At 36.8% G+C, this 18061-nt stretch overlaps 1 protein-coding gene across 1 annotated transcript; it reads right to left on the bottom strand.

Annotated features, from left to right (window-relative positions):
- Positions 1-385: 385 nt before the first annotated feature.
- On the bottom strand, positions 386-10446 carry edf1 (endothelial differentiation-related factor 1). Its single transcript, XM_067438038.1, has 5 exons — positions 10256-10446; positions 9901-9952; positions 9654-9814; positions 3810-3903; positions 386-682 (listed from the first exon to the last, which is right to left on the bottom strand). The coding sequence occupies exons 1-5, from the start codon at positions 10328-10330 to the stop codon at positions 621-623; spliced, it is 444 nt and encodes a 147-aa protein (XP_067294139.1). The 5' UTR covers positions 10331-10446; the 3' UTR covers positions 386-620.
- Between the last annotated feature and the right edge of the window lie 7615 nt (positions 10447-18061).

Here is an 18061-nt window from a genome sequence, read left to right as displayed (position 1 = left end):
GGTTCAATCATAGACATCATGTCTATGGGTTCAATACCCCTACCCAGAGCAATAGAAAAAGAAAGTTTTTCAACGCCTCTGCCCCTACCCATAACTCCGTCTCCATCCCTCCTATGGTTACATCCACAGAGGTGGAGCTGGACGAATTAAAGCTTAACCCATGACATCCAGAAAGGGGAAGTTGGACATAATTTGGCTCTGCAGTGAGCACCACTTGAGTTTATTTACAGTACATGTACAAGCAAACTGTTGATGCTATAAACAACCAAGTATTTAACTGGAAAATCAACAAATCAAATTCACAATACTCTAAAATGAATTTCATTAATTACATCACCTGAAGAAAAAAAAAAACTATTCCAGCATCAGTTAGAAGACAACTTAGTCAGACATAGAAACAGGTTTTTATTTCAAAGCAGTGAGCAAGCTAAAAAAAATCATCATCTGACATAAAACGTTAGATAATAAGCATTTTGTATAGGTGGTAATATGTGCATGTCTGGTCCACCATTGAATTGACAAAATATGAAGTAATGCAGCAATTAATAAAGATTGACTGTAAAGATCATATAACTACTGGGAGGTTTCAGTAGATGGTGGATCTTTCGAGGATTTTGTATTCATTTCTTCTTAGGGCCGGCATCAAGAGGCTGCCCAATATCCTTTCCACGCAACTTGAGACCTAAAATTTAAAGAGTGAAGAAATATAAAAAAAGGAGAAAAGTATTAAATAAATAAAAAATGTATTTTTTGCACCAAAATTATTATTTAGTTCTTTTGGCAAATGTTTAAAATGATCTACATTACTGTTCAAAAGTTGAGGGTTAGTAAGTTTTTTGTTGTTGTCTGTTGTTCTTTGAGCAGCAAATCAGCATATTAGAATGATTTCTGAAGGATCATGTGACGCAGAAGACTGCAATCACTGAAGAGTAATGATGCTGAAAATCGATCTTGCCATCACAAGAATAAATTGCATTTTATAATATATTACAATAGAAAACAGTTATTTAAAATTGTAAAAAAATCTCACAATACTACTGTTTTTACTGTATTTTGATCAAATAAATGTAGCCTTGGTTTGCATAAGGGACTTAACCATAAAATGTAATACAAAAAAAAACAGGGCTGCTTCCAAATAAAGATCAGTGTTGCTCATTTAAGCCAATAGTAGACTAGTTGGATGTTTATGATATGAATTAAATTACTTAAAACCAATTTCTGATGCCACCACCCAGTATATACAAACCCGATTCCAAAAAAGTTGGGACACTGTACAAATTGTGAATTAAAAACAGAATGCAATGATGTGGAAGTTCCAAATTTCAATATTTTATTCAGAATACAACATAGACAACATATCAAATGTTAAAACTGAGAAAATAAGTGGCTTTTTAATTTCATGGCATCAACACATCTCAAACAAGTGTAAACAAGGCCATGAACATGAAGATGAAGATGAAGAAGAAGAAGAACAAGGAGTTTGTAGTAGTTTTGTGTGGAGTCCCCTTATTTAAAAATCTGCAAATGTCAGGGGACTGAGGAGACAAGTTGCTCAAGTTTAGGAATAGGAATGTTGTCCCATTCTTGTCTAATACAGGCTTCTAGTTGCTCAACTGTCTTATGTCTTCTTTGTCGCATCTTCTTCTTTATGATGCTCCAAATGTTTTCTATGGGTAAGAACTGGACTGCAGGCTGGCCATTTCAGTACCTGTACTTATTCTACACAGCCATGATGTTGTAATTGATGCAGAATGTGGTCTGGCATTGTCATGTTGGAAAATGCAAGGTCTTCCCTGAAAGAGACAACGTCTGGATGGGAGCAAATGTTGTTCTAGAACTTGGATATACCTTTCAGCATTGATGGTGCCTTTCCAGATGTGAAAGCTGCGCATGCCACAGCCACACGCATTCATGAAACCCCATACCATCAGAGGTGCAGGCTTCTGAACTTCTGAACTGAGTGCTGATAACAACTTGGATTGACATGGTGTCCCAGTTTTCAAATAAGAACTTCAAATTTAGATTTGTCTGACCACAGAACAGTTTTCCACTTTGCCACCGTTTATTTTAAATAAGCATTGGCCCAGAGAAATCCATGAAATCCAAAATGAGCCAATATTTGACACGAGATTTCAAAATGTCTCACTTTCAACATTCGATATGTTATCTATATTCTATTGTGAATAAAATACAAAATTATGAGATTTGTAAATTATTGCATTCCTTATTCACAATTTGTACAGTATCTCAACTTTTTTGGAATTGGGTTTGTATTTGAGTTTCAGGGCTGAAAAAAATATTTTGCGTAACATTGCTAACATGGTTCTAAATTACAGAGACATCAAACCATAATATTGAGCCTTTATAATATGCCTTTAAATTAAGTGCTTAAGCACATACATAAAGCTTGCAAAAGTAATAATTATGAATGGGTGGGAAGAACAGAAAAGAGACTTTCTGGACATTTCAGATACTTTTAATTTACTGATAAACAAGTATTTTCTCACTAGTCGGGTCTCCAGCCAAAATGTGAAGTTTTTAAAGTCCGCACGAACACTTGAATATGCAGATAATCGCACACATTTGTCCAGGTTAATGTTAGAGCCAACAGCCATGAAAAGTGGCAAACGGCTACTAACATGTATTGTATTTTTTTCTGCAATTAACAAACAAATTAAAATAGGCAGCGGCTATTTGCACGTGTAAATAGAATGAATCTAGTTGCTATTTACACCCAGTGAAAATAGCATATTTTCTTAATGATAAGTTCTATTTACACTAATAAAAATATTAGTGATAGATGATATCAGTGCAAATAGCTATACAAGTCCAAATAGTTGTAGAGCCTATTTACGAAATAAATTCTATTTACACCATATAAAATTATCAGTTCTTTGCTATATAAATAGTAATTACATGTAATTTATCAATTATTTTGACAAATACATACTATTTGAAACTCAGTATTGTAGTACATTAACAGGATGCAATAATAGTGTAAATTATTATTTTATTAAAATTCTTAAATGGAATGCTGCCTTAAAAGGACAATAAAAGCCTAACACTACCGAATAAATGGCATTATAATTATGAAACATTTTTTGGCACCATTTCCACACTTAGAAAATGTTCTTAATTTTTATTGAAAATAAATGCCTTTCTGATGTGATTTGTAATGAGAAAAGTGAGAAGAGCAAGCTTTGCAAAAGGCGGATTTGAAGCCGTGTTGATCGCGACAAAACAGTGATCTATTGGCCATGCATACACTTTACTGACTTTACTGATTGCGCCAACTATGGGCAGTTTTTTTTTTTTTTATCTTGTCTGGCACAGTCAGGCAGTTATCCAGAGTTAGTGTGAATAGCACTAGCCAACAAGGCACACTATTTGCACTTGGTGTGAATAGACACTCCGATTAAAATACGGTCGACTAATGCCGCCTTCACGTGCTATCGGAAATTTGATAATTCCCACTTCTGAAGTCATGATTACAAGTTCATCCAATTCAAATTTTGAAATGGGAGGGCATTCATGTGCAGTTTTTACCTAGGAAAATCGTATTTACGATAATTCCGGAGAGCATGTGAATGCAGCATAAGCCTCTTCTCATCGACTATTAGGGTCAGCCCTATACAAATGAAGTCTAGTTGATTGCTCTTGTTACTCCTAACCTCAGATACTTTTAGTTGCAGAATATATTACAAGCCACAGATACACATACTACAGTGACACTGGTAATTAAAAAGGCATAAACCTTAAACAGGCAGCAAATAAGTGTAGTAATGAATGATAAAATGACAAAATCCTACCAATGGCTCGCTCAATCTTCCCCATGACTTGGTTATTGGGGATGGCCTTCCCAGATTCATACTCTGCAATGATCTGAGGCTTCTCATTAATTTTCTGCATGAAACACAATTATAAAAGTTGCATGAAATATCTTCCACATTGTGACATATTTAAGTGAAACAGCTCAAACAAGTAAAAAATGTGGGGTGAAACTGGTTGACATCTGGAATTGACTGGGTTGTTAGATCATGGTGGTTTGCCATTTCTGTGATCTTGTGAGTGACAGGTTGTCCCACCCTCCTGTCAGCAAACATCATCAGAGAAGAGTTGTCTTTACAAGTCGGAGAGGGAAGTTCTTTTGATTAAAGATTACAACAGCACATGAATTCACAAAAATAAAAATGATAAAAAAGTAGATCTTGACTCAACTACGGTAGTCACGAAACAGCATTGTCGCATAAGAGGGGTCCCTTTAACTGTTGCAATGTAGTGAGGGCACAGCTGAGATCGCATTACAGCATAGAATTCAAACAACATGCGGCGCAAGACAGCGTTTTTTGCGTGGAGAACCACGATGAGTTTAACAATGCCCACTAGATTGATCATCTCAGACTGGAGCAAGCACGTTTCAAGTTATAGACATATTTCATACTTTAGTGCTCTAAAAACAGCACTGTGCATGCGCACATATTTAATCACATCTTCTTCAAATTAAATATATGTGCAAATAAGGACACTGATACAGCCGTACGTCTGAGAATGAACACAATGACGCGATGGATTTCTCTTATACACAGAAGACAATGATGTAGACTCTACATCATTGTCTTCTGTGTATCAGATTAATCCATCGCGTCATTGTGTTCATTCTCAGACGTACGGCTGTATCTGTAGACAAAAATTCAAAGAAGAATGGGCAACAAAGTAACTGTCTTTATTCCTTCTGTGTTCAATAGTATATGAGAGAGGGAGTAAAATCTTTGCGTGGCAGGGGGAGCTGCCACAAAAACCTGCCAGGACTAAAGGCAGCTGCCACAGAACCCGTCACTGCTGGAGGCAGCTCCTCTAAAACCTGCCACTGCTGGAGGCAGCTGCCCGGCCGATAGATGCGTGTGATCGAAAGGACAACGCTGTTCTTTCTTCACAATATGCATTTCTAGCGTTTTTACACAAACTACAGTACGCGAGAGCCTCTACGGTATGCACAATAGGTCAATATTCACCACGAACCAAACGCATTTCGCCTAGCTGCCTCAAGATTTTTCACGGTTCAACAGCTGTGTTTGATGTAGGCTACGAAAGCAACATACAGTAGTGCTATCGTCCTTGTTTTACTTATTTGCGACCTGACCATGTATTATAATCCACTTAATTGTCTGCAATGGAGCGTGCATCCCATCACCTGTAGCTGTCGCGCCTGCCTCGCGATCTCTCACAGTTTTACAGCCGTAGACACAGAAGAGCAACAGTGCAGTCATGGTCTTATTTACCATGTTAATTTATATTTTACAGCACTATTTTTGTTTGTAGTGAGAGCGCGCGTCGCGTCATAGCCTGCCTCGAGATCTCTCACTGTTTTACAGCTCCAGAACGATGCTATTGAGATCAACACACGATGCGATCATGGATTTATTTACTACTTATATATTTTATTGTGCTATTTTTGTTTGTAATAAGAGCTCACATGATTGCAGTGTGTTGCTCTCCTGCATCTGGAGCTCTAAAACAGTGAGAGATCTTGAGGCAGGCGCAACGCAAAGTTGTGGCAGGCGCAACGCGAAGCGAGCTCTTAGGCCTAGGCTACAAACAAAAATAGCACAATAAAATATATAAGTGGTAAATAAGTCCATGATCGCAGTGTGTTCTCTTTCATTGTTCGGGGTAGGCTAAGCTCCAGTGAGAGATCTCGAGGCAGGTACAACGCGAAGTTGTGGCAGGCGCAACGCGTATGGCGCGAATCGAGCTCTTATTACAAACAAAAATAGCGGAATAAAATATAAAGTGGTAAAAAAAAGTCATGATTGCACTGTTAGTTGCTCTCCTGTATCAATCTGGGTCTAAGCAGCTTAAAACAGTGGTTTTCAAACTTTTTTTAAAGCAACCCTCTTTTTTATTTTCGCGACCCATATATAGGCCTACAACCATTTACATTCAAATAAGTCAAGCCAAGCATAACAATACTTGTATACAATGGGCCATTTGACTGTATTCTCCATTAAACCAGATGGCACAAATATTCAGCTCAGCACTTTTCCACACAAGTGCTTTTGATCCTTGCGTTCGCAACGGAAAGTTGATTCTGCACTAATTTGATAGCTAGGCATATCTATGGGACGCTAATTTACTGGTTAACTGTTAATCAACAAGACTTTTGAAAGAGAGATAAAAACAGGTAAGTCACGTATAAGTCGCATTTGATTGCATTCATAATACCAGTAGGCTAAATAAAGCAAAATATTAAAACAGGTTATTTTAATTCCCCTCACTCCACAACAAATCCTTCAAATTTAACGGTATTCAGAACAGAAGGCTATAACTATATAAAGTCAAACCGAAATAATTTAATGAGAAACTAAAAGTAACCAGCGTTAGACTCACGCAGCCTATAACTCCCTCATTCGAGTCCAAATGTTTCCATATTGGTGATAAATTTAGATGCTAAACCATTATTTATTATAGGCTTTGGCTGCTTAACTCGTCTCAATATTGATGGGGAAAAATCATCCTCTTCAGTCTTCACATGCACAAAAATGTGCTTGAGAAGTGCACTCCCGCGGGACTCGCGGAACCCAACGCATATAGAGTGCGGCGCGGGACTCGCGGAACCCAACGCATATAGAGTGCGGCGCGGGACTCGCGGAACCCAACGCATATAGAGTGCGGCGCGGGACTCGCGGAACACAACGCATATAGAGTGTGGCGCGGGACTCGCGGAACACAACGCATATAGAGTGCGGCGCGGGACTCGCGGAACCCAACGCATATAGAGTGCGGCGCGGGACTAGATTTGATGGCTGAGTGCGGGCGGTAGATTTCGGGAGAATAAAACTATTTGCATGACTACAGCAAAATAACTAAATCTAAAAAGAAAACATATAGAAACAAATAAAATGTTATTAAATAAAATAAAAACAAATTACTGGTGGAGGCTAGCTATGACACGTTTTTGCCACGTTGTGCAATGTAACCAATGGATTCGTTAAACAAAGCCGATACAACAAATGTTTATTTCTAGAACGCAATGGCCAAACAGATTCATTTAAGAGAAGAATCCCTTCACCACTCAAAACAGTTTTTGTGCAGTGCTGAATTCTGTATGCTGACAAATCCTCTGATTATAACAAAGAAAGTTTAGACATTCTAAAAAAAAGATTCATTGTGCAGTCATTTTTATTGATAACAGAGCTTTGTGAGATCGCGTTGAACTGAGATGATAGCTTTTTTGGAATTACGAGCGCACTTTGCCAAACCACGCAGAAAAAAAAACAACTATTTATACTTGTATGCGGACAGGAGCTGTCAAAACATGCATGCGAGCGGGTGTCTACTTGGAAACACCTCAGGAGCAGTGCTCATGCTGAATGGCACGAAGTGTTGGCTACTACTGGCTATTTAAACTGAGCTGTGTAACTTTTTATATATTAGGTTGGCTATTTTATTTTGATAATGAACTGGCTGCGATGTCAAGTTTGCAATGCCTTCACAGTTCGCATGTTGTGTGCGCGTGATCGAGGCGCCAGTGCAAAAGAGCAGAGGGAACAAATAACATCGGTAATAGTCATACACAAGAGAAGGACATTATTTAAAATAGCAAAAGTGTTTACTTACACTGTGCTATAAAATAGCCTAAAGAAAACACGATTTGCTTTCTGTCTTCTTGGGTTTCCGTTCCGTGAACTTGTTTGGAGGAGCATCGCGCCTCACGATAATGAACCAGTCAGCAGCAACTATCACACATTTCTTTTCTTTTCCTTTGTTTTGTTTGTTAATCTGTTAATTATTTAAGTCAATATATATTTCGTGTATTTATTACTTTTATTTAGGCCTATAGAATGATTTTATGAAAAAATATATATTTTTAATTTAAGCTAACTCTTATGAATGAAAGTCTCTCTCATTTTTCTTAATTGTCCTGGCGACTCATTTTTTAAGTCGCGACCCACCCAAGGGTCGGGACCCAGGGTTTGAAAACCACCGGCATAAAACACAGAGATCTCGAGGCAGGCGACGCTGAGTTGTGGCTGGCGCGACGCTCTGACGCGCGCTCCATTACAAACACAAATAGCTGAATAAAATATAAATTAAGGTGGTAAAAAAAAAGTCACTATTGCACTGTTAGTTGCTCTCCTGTATAATTCTGGGTCTAAGCTGCTTAAAACACTGAGAGATCTCGAGGCAGGCGTGACGCTGAGTTGTGGCTGGCGCAACGCTCTGACGCGCGCTCCATTACAAACACAAATAGCTGAATAAAATATAAATTAAGGTGTTAAAAAAAAGTCATGATTGCACTGTTAGTTGCTCTCCTGTATCAATCTGGGTCTAAGCAGCTTAAAACACTGAGAGATCTCGAGGCAGGCGTGACGCTGAGTTGTGGCTGGCGCGACGCTCTGACGCGCGCTCCATTACAAACACAAGTAGCTAAATAAAATATAAATTAAGGTGTTAAAAAAAAGTCATGATTGCACTGTTAGTTGCTCTCCTGTATCAATCTGGGTCTAAGCTGCTTAAAACACTCAGAGATCTCGAGGCAGGCGTGACGCTGAGTTGTGGCTGGCGCAACGCTTAAAGGTGACGGACGCGCGCTCCATTACAAACACAAATAGCGAAATAAAATATAAATTAAGGTGGTAAAAAAAGTCATGATTGCACTGTTAGTTGCTCTCCTGTATCAATCTGGGTCTAAGCAGCTTAAAACACTGAGAGATCTCGAGGCAGGCGCGACGCTGAGTTGTGGCTGGCGCAACGCTCTGACGCGCGCTCCATTACAAACACAAATAGCTGAATAAAATATAAATTATATAAGGTGGTAAAAAAAAAGTCACTATTGCACTGTTAGTTGCTCTCCTGTATCAATCTGGGTCTAAGCTGCTTAAAACACTGAGAGATCTCGAGGCAGGCGTGACGCTGAGTTGTGGCTGGCGCAACGCTCTGACGCGCGCTCCATTACAAACACAAATAGCTGAATAAAATATAAATTAAGGTGGTAAAAAAAAGTCATGAGTACACTGTTAGTTGCTCTCCTGTATCAATCTAGGTCTAAGCTGCTTAAAACACTCAGAGATCTCGAGGCAGGCGTGACGCTGAGTTGTGGCTGGCGCGACCCTTAAGGTGACGGACGCGCTCCATTACAAACAAATAAGTGGATTAAAATACATGGGAAGGTCGTAAAAAAGTAAAATAATGCCATTATTTTACAGTCTATTGTTTTCGTGCTTCAGTCTGTGCCTCATTTAGCTGTACAAAACAGAGATCTTGAGGCAGGCGAAAAGCGTTTCTGGTTAGTGAATCGATTGACCTAATGTGCGTACCGTAGTGGCTCTTGCGTTCTGTAGTTTGTGTAAAAACGGCAGAATTACATAGTGAAAGTCATTCACAGACATCTACCGGACGGGCAGCTGCCTCCAGCAGTGGCAGGTTTTAGAGGAGCTGCCTCCAGCAGTGACGGGTTCTGTGACAGCTGCCTTTAGTCCTGGCAGGTTTTTGTGGCAGCTCCCCCTGCCACGCAAAGATTTTACTCCTACTGGTATATGATGTGGTTAACACCTGGTCATGCATGAAAATATACCATCTGTATATAAAATATACTAAATGCGTGATCATAACACCCAGCACTATGCTGGACTTTTAAATACACAAATACTCACAGTAGCCAGATCTTTCTGGGTGAGGCCCTTACTCTGGCGGCCCAGCTGGATCACTTTCCCCACTTCAAGAGGTACTCTCTGGTGGCTGAGCTCCTCTGTCTCTCTGTCCAGCTTGGCTGTGTTCTTGGTTATGACATGCTGTTTATTTTGCCCAGCAGCCCCTTAAAAACAGATATAATCCATACATAGTATTCATTTAATTACATTGGGAATACCAATTAATTATGTACAAACGTTTTGTTCTTACATTTCTTAGACGTTTCGACTTCCTCTCCCTTCCTCTGAGCAGAAATTATAGCCTGAAACAAAAGCACTATAAAGTGTTATGTAAACCGAAACTACACGTACGTATTTGAGCTGCTGTCGTTATTATAGCAATTATTATGGCTTCCATCACGTTTCATACACTGGCTAATGCAACAAGACATAATACGATAAAATGCCCGTTACATTTGATGTAAGGCCGATATTTTACGCTTTAGGGCACATATTTAGCACATTATTTGAAGCGAAACATTTGAAAGCAGGTCACAGCAACAATGTGTTCGTCAAACGTGAACTAATAACGTCAGCAAACTATGTAGCAGCTGACTGTGAGATACCTGCTTAGACTTTGACTGCGCAGCCGATCCCTTCTTCCTCAAAACAGTCACTGTATCCCAGTCACTCTCTGCCATATTTTCGAAAATTATTTGCAGAAGTGTTTGATGATAGGCAACAACGGGGCGTTGAAGTTGTCGAGCACGTCTCTGCTCCTTATGCTAGTGAACTAAACCGGATATACGTCATCATATGAGATATGTCAACAACCCCTTTAACGTGGATGAACAAGTATCGTTTTGTTAGCATGTGTATTTAAAAAAGGGGTTGCAGAGCAAGCATACACTTGTATTTTAATCTATGTATTATTTTCGATAAACCGAGTGTATTTTGGATTATCAAAGCTTTTAATTTGCCCTGCATTCCATCTGACGCAACAACATTAGGTTTTTCATTGGAAATTATATTAGCAGAATAACAATTTCGATTGAAATATTTATTTACTTGCTTACTTAACATATTTTACTTCAAGAACAGAACAGAGCATCTGTTTTTTTTTTTTTGTGTGTGTGTGTTTTTTTTTACAAAAGATCTGTGGTCATAAAAACGTGGTCAATGTCACGATTGTCATTTTTCTATAAGGTTGGTATTTTTTTAACTCCTAAAACTATTGTTTATTTCAAGGCAGTAATGTTCTTTGTCTACAATGCTTTTATCTTTAGAATGTAGAGATGAAACTATCCAATTATTATAATTATTTAATACACACAAACACGTGGGTTCCCATGTTTTTTGGGGACTTCCCATGGACATAGCCTAATGGATTTTATATTAACTGTAAATTCTTCATTCTTCCCCCGCCCTAACCCTATCCTTAAAGCCACCCATCACAGAAAACTTTCAGCATGTTTACATAAAAAATAAAAATAATAAAAAAAAAGTAAATTATTTATAAGATGTTTTCCTCACGGGGACCAAAAAACATTTAGTCAAACAAACCTACACACAACGGTGCAGGTAAATCTGTAGGGGAAATTGAAAAGGACCATGCACAGAAAATAGAATGTTTTTTTTTTTAGCAGAGTGAAAAATAATCCCAAGTTATTAATATGTGCCCATATATTGTCATGTTTATGTTCTGATTCATGGATGCTTTGAAATATATTTTTGTTCCCTTTGGTTCCTGTGTTCCGTTTAGTTCTTGGAGTAGTATAGTTTGGGTACTTCTCAGTACTCAAATTGGTGCTTCATTGCTCCTCCATCCTCCAGCCCCAGAAACAAATCAAATAAATCTATCTTGTATATATTTATAGTTGCAAGAATAATTATGTGAACCCCTTGCAGAATCTGTGCTTTTATTATAAAAAGAGAGAAAAAGTAAGTATACACTATATACATATAAAAAGTCTAAACACCCCTGTTAACAATTGTCTGTTTTGTGATGTAAAAACAAGCAATGCCACTGAAAATCAAAGTTACACATTTCAAAGAAGAAAAATGGAATAACCACATTTATAGGGTGCTTTTTTTGCATTCATTTGTGCAGCCTCAGCTCCACCTTAGGACGCAAAGAGAAGGTTGAAGTATGTGTTCACTTGCAAAATCTGTGAATACAATTTTTAATTATATATATATATATATATATATATATATATATATATATATATATATATATATATATATATATATATATATATATATATATATATATATATATATATATATATATATATATATATATATATATATATATATATATATATATATATATATATAAAGTAAGAGTGAGAAAAAGCAAGTATATAATATATAATGGATATAAAAAGTACACACCCCTGTTAAATAATAATTTGGTTAATTATTGTTCTGAATAATATATTTTACATTAAACACAAAACAAATTGCAGAATTTATTAAAATGACCCTGTTAAAAAATGTATGAATCATTGATTCATAATATTTATACTGTTGTTGTTACCTGGATGATCCACGGCTGGTTTTTTTGTTTTTTGTTTTTTTTGATGGTTGGTGAGTTCCTTGTTTGTCATGAGCAGTTAAACTGTCCAACATTCTTCATACTTCATAAAATTCTTCAGGTCCTGCAAAATCTTTTGCATATTTGAACCCTCTCCAGCAGTGACTGAATGATTTTGAGATCCATATTTTTGCACTGAGGACAATGAGGCACTCAAACACAGCTATTATAAAAAGTTCAAAAGATTTTTTGTTCAAAAAATGTAAACAGGATGATGTCCACATTTTTCCAATTTTGTTTTTTTGTTTATCTTTTTTTATTTTATTTTTTTTATTTAGTACTGCCTTAAGCAACCGAAGATACTGTTTCTCTGAAGACAAATCAAATGCAATTTATACCTTGATCACAAAATGTGAGTGACAAAAACACAAAATGGATTAAACACATCATAGTTACACAACACAATTCAGCTATTTTGTGTGTGCGTGTGTGTGTGTGTGCGTGTGTGTGTGTGTGGTAATAAATTTGTCATGTGTTATAAGGTGTTTAATCCATTTTGTGTAACTGCTCTTAATCTTGAAGAACAATAGTATTTTTGTTTGACAGAATTTGACTTTAATACCTTTAAACCGTACAAAGAATTTTGCTTAATCTGCAATGGAATTTTGCTTTAAAAAAAAAAAAAAAGTAGAGAACAGAGTTTCATCTTCCATTATAATTATAGTTTAATTACACTTAAAGTGATTTTTCAATAGTGAATGAAGCTTATTACAGATCAACCCTGTCAGTAGTGAGAAGTATTTACACTACTGTATGTAGGTCAGAGGAGCAGTAGGGTTCTAATAGTCAGTAGCAAAAACATGGACTCAGAGTCTGACCCCTGCTGGTATTTATAGACTGCTGAGTCAGGGTCATGCACTGGCAGATCACTGCTATAAGCAAAACATTGGTGAGGAGACTGAAAAAGACAGCTGCTAAGATATCAAGCAACCATTTCAATAAAAGTTTCATCTCTTCTGTCGAACAGTAATGCAAAACAAGCAGTCCAAACATAGGAGCCAAGGCGTGGGTGCCCTCTATGGCACGCTCAATTAATTAATTAGGCTACATGAAAGTTATTTGTGTCTCCCAAACACTCAAATACAGCCAATAAATTACCAACATAGGCAGAGTGTGTGTAAGGCTGGGCAAGGCTTAAAGCATTAGTTCACCCAAAAATGAAATTTATGTCATTAATGACTCACCCTAATGTCGTTCCGCACCCGTAAGACCTCAGTTCATCCTCTGAACGCAGTTTAAGATATTTTATATTTAGTCAGAGAGCGTATGCATGTGTATGCACACTATACTGTCCAAGTCCAGAAAGGGAATAAAAAAATCATCAAAGTAGTCCATATGTGACATCAGTTAGTTAGTTAGAATCTCTTGAAGCATCAAAAATACATTTTGGTCCAAAAATAACAAAAACTACGACTTTATTCAGCATCGTCTTCTCTTCCTTGTTTGTTTTCAATCCGCAAACAAAGATTTGAACGGTTATGAATCAGCGGATTGATTCATAATTCGGATCACGTGTCAAACTGCTGAAATCACGTGACATTGGCGATCCGAATCATGAATCATTGTTTTTGTTATTTTTGGACCAAAATGTATTTTCGATGCTTCAAAAGATTCTAATTAACTAACTGATGTCACATATGGACCACTTTGATGATGTTTTTATTCCCTTTCTGGACATGGACAGTATAGTGTGCCTAAAGTTAGATTCTCTGTCGGACTAAATATAAAATATCTTAAACTGTGTTCTGAAGATGAATGGAGGTCTTACGGGTGTGGAACGACATTAGAGTGAATCATTAATGACATCAATTTAATTTTTGGTGAACTAATCCTTTAAACTTCCCCTGGCCACGGACTTGAGACTAGAGTAACTGCTGGCCAGCATATTGGCAAAAAAAAAGATTTGGTAAACGGTCAAATGAGTATCTGTGTTTGCACTCTAAAGAGCCAAAAGTTTCTCTATACAAAAATGTTTTGCAGTGTTCATGTTTCCAACCCTTATTAAAATAAGTATACTTGAAGTTCATTTTCTGAAGTATGCTTTAGTAAAGTTAAAGTATACTTTATGAAGTAAGTATATCAATGTACTAGTAGCCTAATAAACTTGTACGTGTACTAAATTGGCCCAAATACATTTAAATATAAAAGTATAAGTTTAAGTTTACTAAGTGCACTATAGGTATCAGGGCCGTGCATAGACATTTTGAGGGGCAGTGGCCCAAACCAAAAAAGGGGGAACTAAGGGGTTGAGTCATCTTAATATAGAGAATGAATACCAATCCTTTTACAATCATACTGTAAATTGTTAGGCTTTAGTGCTAATTTAATTTATGTTGTTGTAATTATGCTTTCAAAAAGTTGATTCTACGCTAATTTGATGTCTTTTTTTTCTATTGGAGATTTAATTAGCAAATGAGAATCACTAAAATTATTGAATATATTTTGAGACAATGGTCTTGTTTATGATTTTTGTTCAAAGTAAATAAACCCCCAAAAAATAACAAAATTCAATAACAGAATATGTAAAAGTATTTAACATGATAATAAACAGCTGACTGACTTTAACATTTGTTGACATGACGGTAAATATTAGGCTATATATTAGGTTGGGTGCCCATCTTAGAGATAATCATCATATTTATGATAAAAATATGATAAAAAAATATATAATACAAATTTATTTAGATGATACTACTGTAAAACTTTATTAAATTATTATGGGATCTCATTTATTCAGTGTTTTCAGGACCCTGATACCACTCATTTATATTTATAATAGCCTTTATAATCTTTTTTCTAAAATTGTGTATACGATTAATATGCCTATTAATACTTAGATACTAGCCTAGTACACTGTAAAAAAAGGTGTTGGTTTTTGTTGGTTTAACTTAAAAAAGTAAGTAACCTGCCTTAAAAAAATGTTGCCTTAAAATTTTTAGTTTATTGAAAATAAAAAATTGAGTTGATACAATGAAGGAAATTTGTTTAATAAATACAAACTCAAAATATTATTGTATCTGAACCAATAAGCTTACAAAATCTTTTAATAATATTTTAATAAAGGATGTCGATTCTCAAAAAATGTTCATTGTATTAACTCAAAAATTTTATTTCAATGAACTCAAATTTTTAAGGCAACCAGGTAACTTTTTGCTAAATATTTTTTTTACAGTGTATTAACTAGTATAAATTTAAATTTATTATAATAGGAAATAGATTTTACAGGAGTTAAAGAGTGACTGTCAGCTAAATATTCAGCTGGCCTATACAGTAGGCTATATTACGATATACATGCTGGCATGGAGCTTTGAATCTATGTTTGCAAGCAAATGTTGAAACAAACAAACAACTAATTCCGCGGATCAACCACTGTGTGTAATGTCGATTGCAGTTCGTAATATAGGCCTACCTGTTAATGAGACATCCTTTAACTGCCCTCTCCACAGAGAGCGGACACAACCGCAGACTTTGAGCGATGCTGCAGAGCGAGCAGGAAAACACGGAACGGATTAGAGGAATTAGGAGATTTTTAGTTGCCTAGATGCCAGCCGAACTCAGCCCTGCCCACAGCATTTGAGCTCGGGCGGTTCGGTCTGGACTTGATCCATAGAGGAGTTATTATGCCCGAACAGAAATGTGTGTTATTTTGACAATGTTGCCCGCTAAAATATGCATTCATGGGTCTATATATCACATAAAAGTCGCTTCAACAAGCGGACATGGAAAACAACCCGCTGGGGGGAAAACCCGGACTTGGCAACACAGTGCAGTTGAGCTCTGTTGACATTTAACAACTAACGTAATGCGTTGCTTCGTTGCTCTGATTGGTTGTAGGTCTATCCAATTTATGTCTTTTCTGGTTCGGTTGAAACACGTCCCATAATCACAGCCCAGTGGAGCAGTTTCAGACTCATATTCTGACTAGAATTGAGTATGACCACGTCAGGCTAGATTTTTAGCGGAACAGAACACATTTATGGGAATCCCCTGGGGGTGAGGAAGGGAAGGCGGCGAGAAGCCGATAAGGGCAGAGGGGCAGGCTTTATAGCCACCGGGCCACCCCCCTATGCACAGTCCTGATAGGTATACTATGTTCCTATTTAGGTATTACATTTTTTATACTTGAAATATAGGATATATTTAATTGTACTTTTACTCTTTCCATTTTATTCTAGCTTCATGCATCCTTCATGCGTCCTTATCAACACTTGATGCATCCTTATCATACTTGAACACAATGTGCACTAAAAAATTCTGAGTAAAAAACAACCCAATGTTGGGTCAATTATGGACTAACGCAGCATTTGGGCTGTTTTAACCCAGCGATTGGGTTGTCTTAAGCAAATATTTAACCCAACCGTGGGATTAAAACAACCCAATTGCTGGGTTAGTCCATATTTGACCCAACATTGGGTTAAAACAACCCAGCATTTTTTTAGAGTGTGTGTAAGTTTCATTAAAAAAAACGTAACATTTAAAGAAAAAGCTGAGAAATCACATTTTTGTCAAAGACTACGCCCGGATCAGATTCAGAATGATGATTAAATGATGAGCAACAATAAACTTCTCTTCGTAAGGGAATCACAAACATATCTGTTTACTTCTTTAATGCAATGGCCCATCAAAGGTGTTTAATGTAGCACTGAAAAAAAAAACCTCTGGCATCTTCATGTTATGTTATGAGTTATATGCTTGCAAATCCATGAGTTGTTTTAATCCTTGGGTTAAACATTTTCTTAAAACAACCCAATCGCTGGGTTAAAACAGCCCAACTGCTGGGTTAGTCCATATTTGACCCAACATTGGGTTGTTTTTTACTCAGAATTTTTTTGAGTGTAGAACAATGGAGAGAGTGCCTGCGAAGCCGACCGTCGGCATATTGGAAGCACATTACCACGCATCCCTCCCCGATATTTTTTTACGGTCTATGGTCACTCCCCAATGTCTCTAGTGACTAGTCAATGAATTGCAGTTTAAGTCGCTTACGTTTTGATTCAAGAGATACGGGAAGGTTGCCGCTTGGTATAATCTTATAATGTACAAAGTTGGCATTATGTTGCATATTTAAAGAGACAGTCATTTTTTTTACTTATTTTGCCCAAAAAAATCATACATTTGTTATCATCATATCATAATAGATAACCATGTCTCTGCTTTTTTTAGCATGACTAATCAAAAAATAAAAGTCTGCCAGTAATTCTATGCCGTTTGACACCCGTAAGACCTCCGTTCATCTTCGGAACACAAATGAAGATATTTTTGTTGAAATCCGATGGCTCAGAAAGGCCTCCATTGACAGGAATGACATTTCCTCTCTCAAGACCCATGAAAGGTACTAAAGGTGTTGTTAAAAAAATCCATCTCACCACAGTGGTTTTACAATAATTTTATGAAGCCAAGAGGATAGTTTTTATGTGAAAAAAATCAAAATAACGACTTTATTCAACAAGTTCTTGTCTTCCATCTGGGCCCTTTGACGTGAACTCGATGCATAGATCTCTTCATTACATGTCTTTGATAGGGCACTTTTATGTCCACTTATTTGTTTCTCATGGTTCGGACATACAGGAAATGCACACTTTAGCACTATTTTTAACACTACACCAAGACCTAAAACACAATCAATGCAGAATTCAACAGCTTAGATACGGCGTATCTTCCTCTTCTTGTAAACAAAGTTCCTCGCTTCCAAATATTCTCACGCATGTCATGGTGATTTGTGAGTTCACATCTGAGACACAGATCGAAGACAAGAACTTGTCGAATAAAGTTGTTATTTTTATTTATTGTTTGCTCATAAAAACTATTCTCATCGCTTCATAAAATTGCCACT

The sequence above is a fragment of the Pseudorasbora parva genome, chromosome 3 (genome assembly GCF_024679245.1).
Source record: "Pseudorasbora parva isolate DD20220531a chromosome 3, ASM2467924v1, whole genome shotgun sequence".
Taxonomy (NCBI): domain Eukaryota; kingdom Metazoa; phylum Chordata; class Actinopteri; order Cypriniformes; family Gobionidae; genus Pseudorasbora; species Pseudorasbora parva.
The sequence above is the reverse complement of the archived record's forward strand: the minus strand, read 5'-3'. Positions and strand labels throughout refer to the sequence as shown.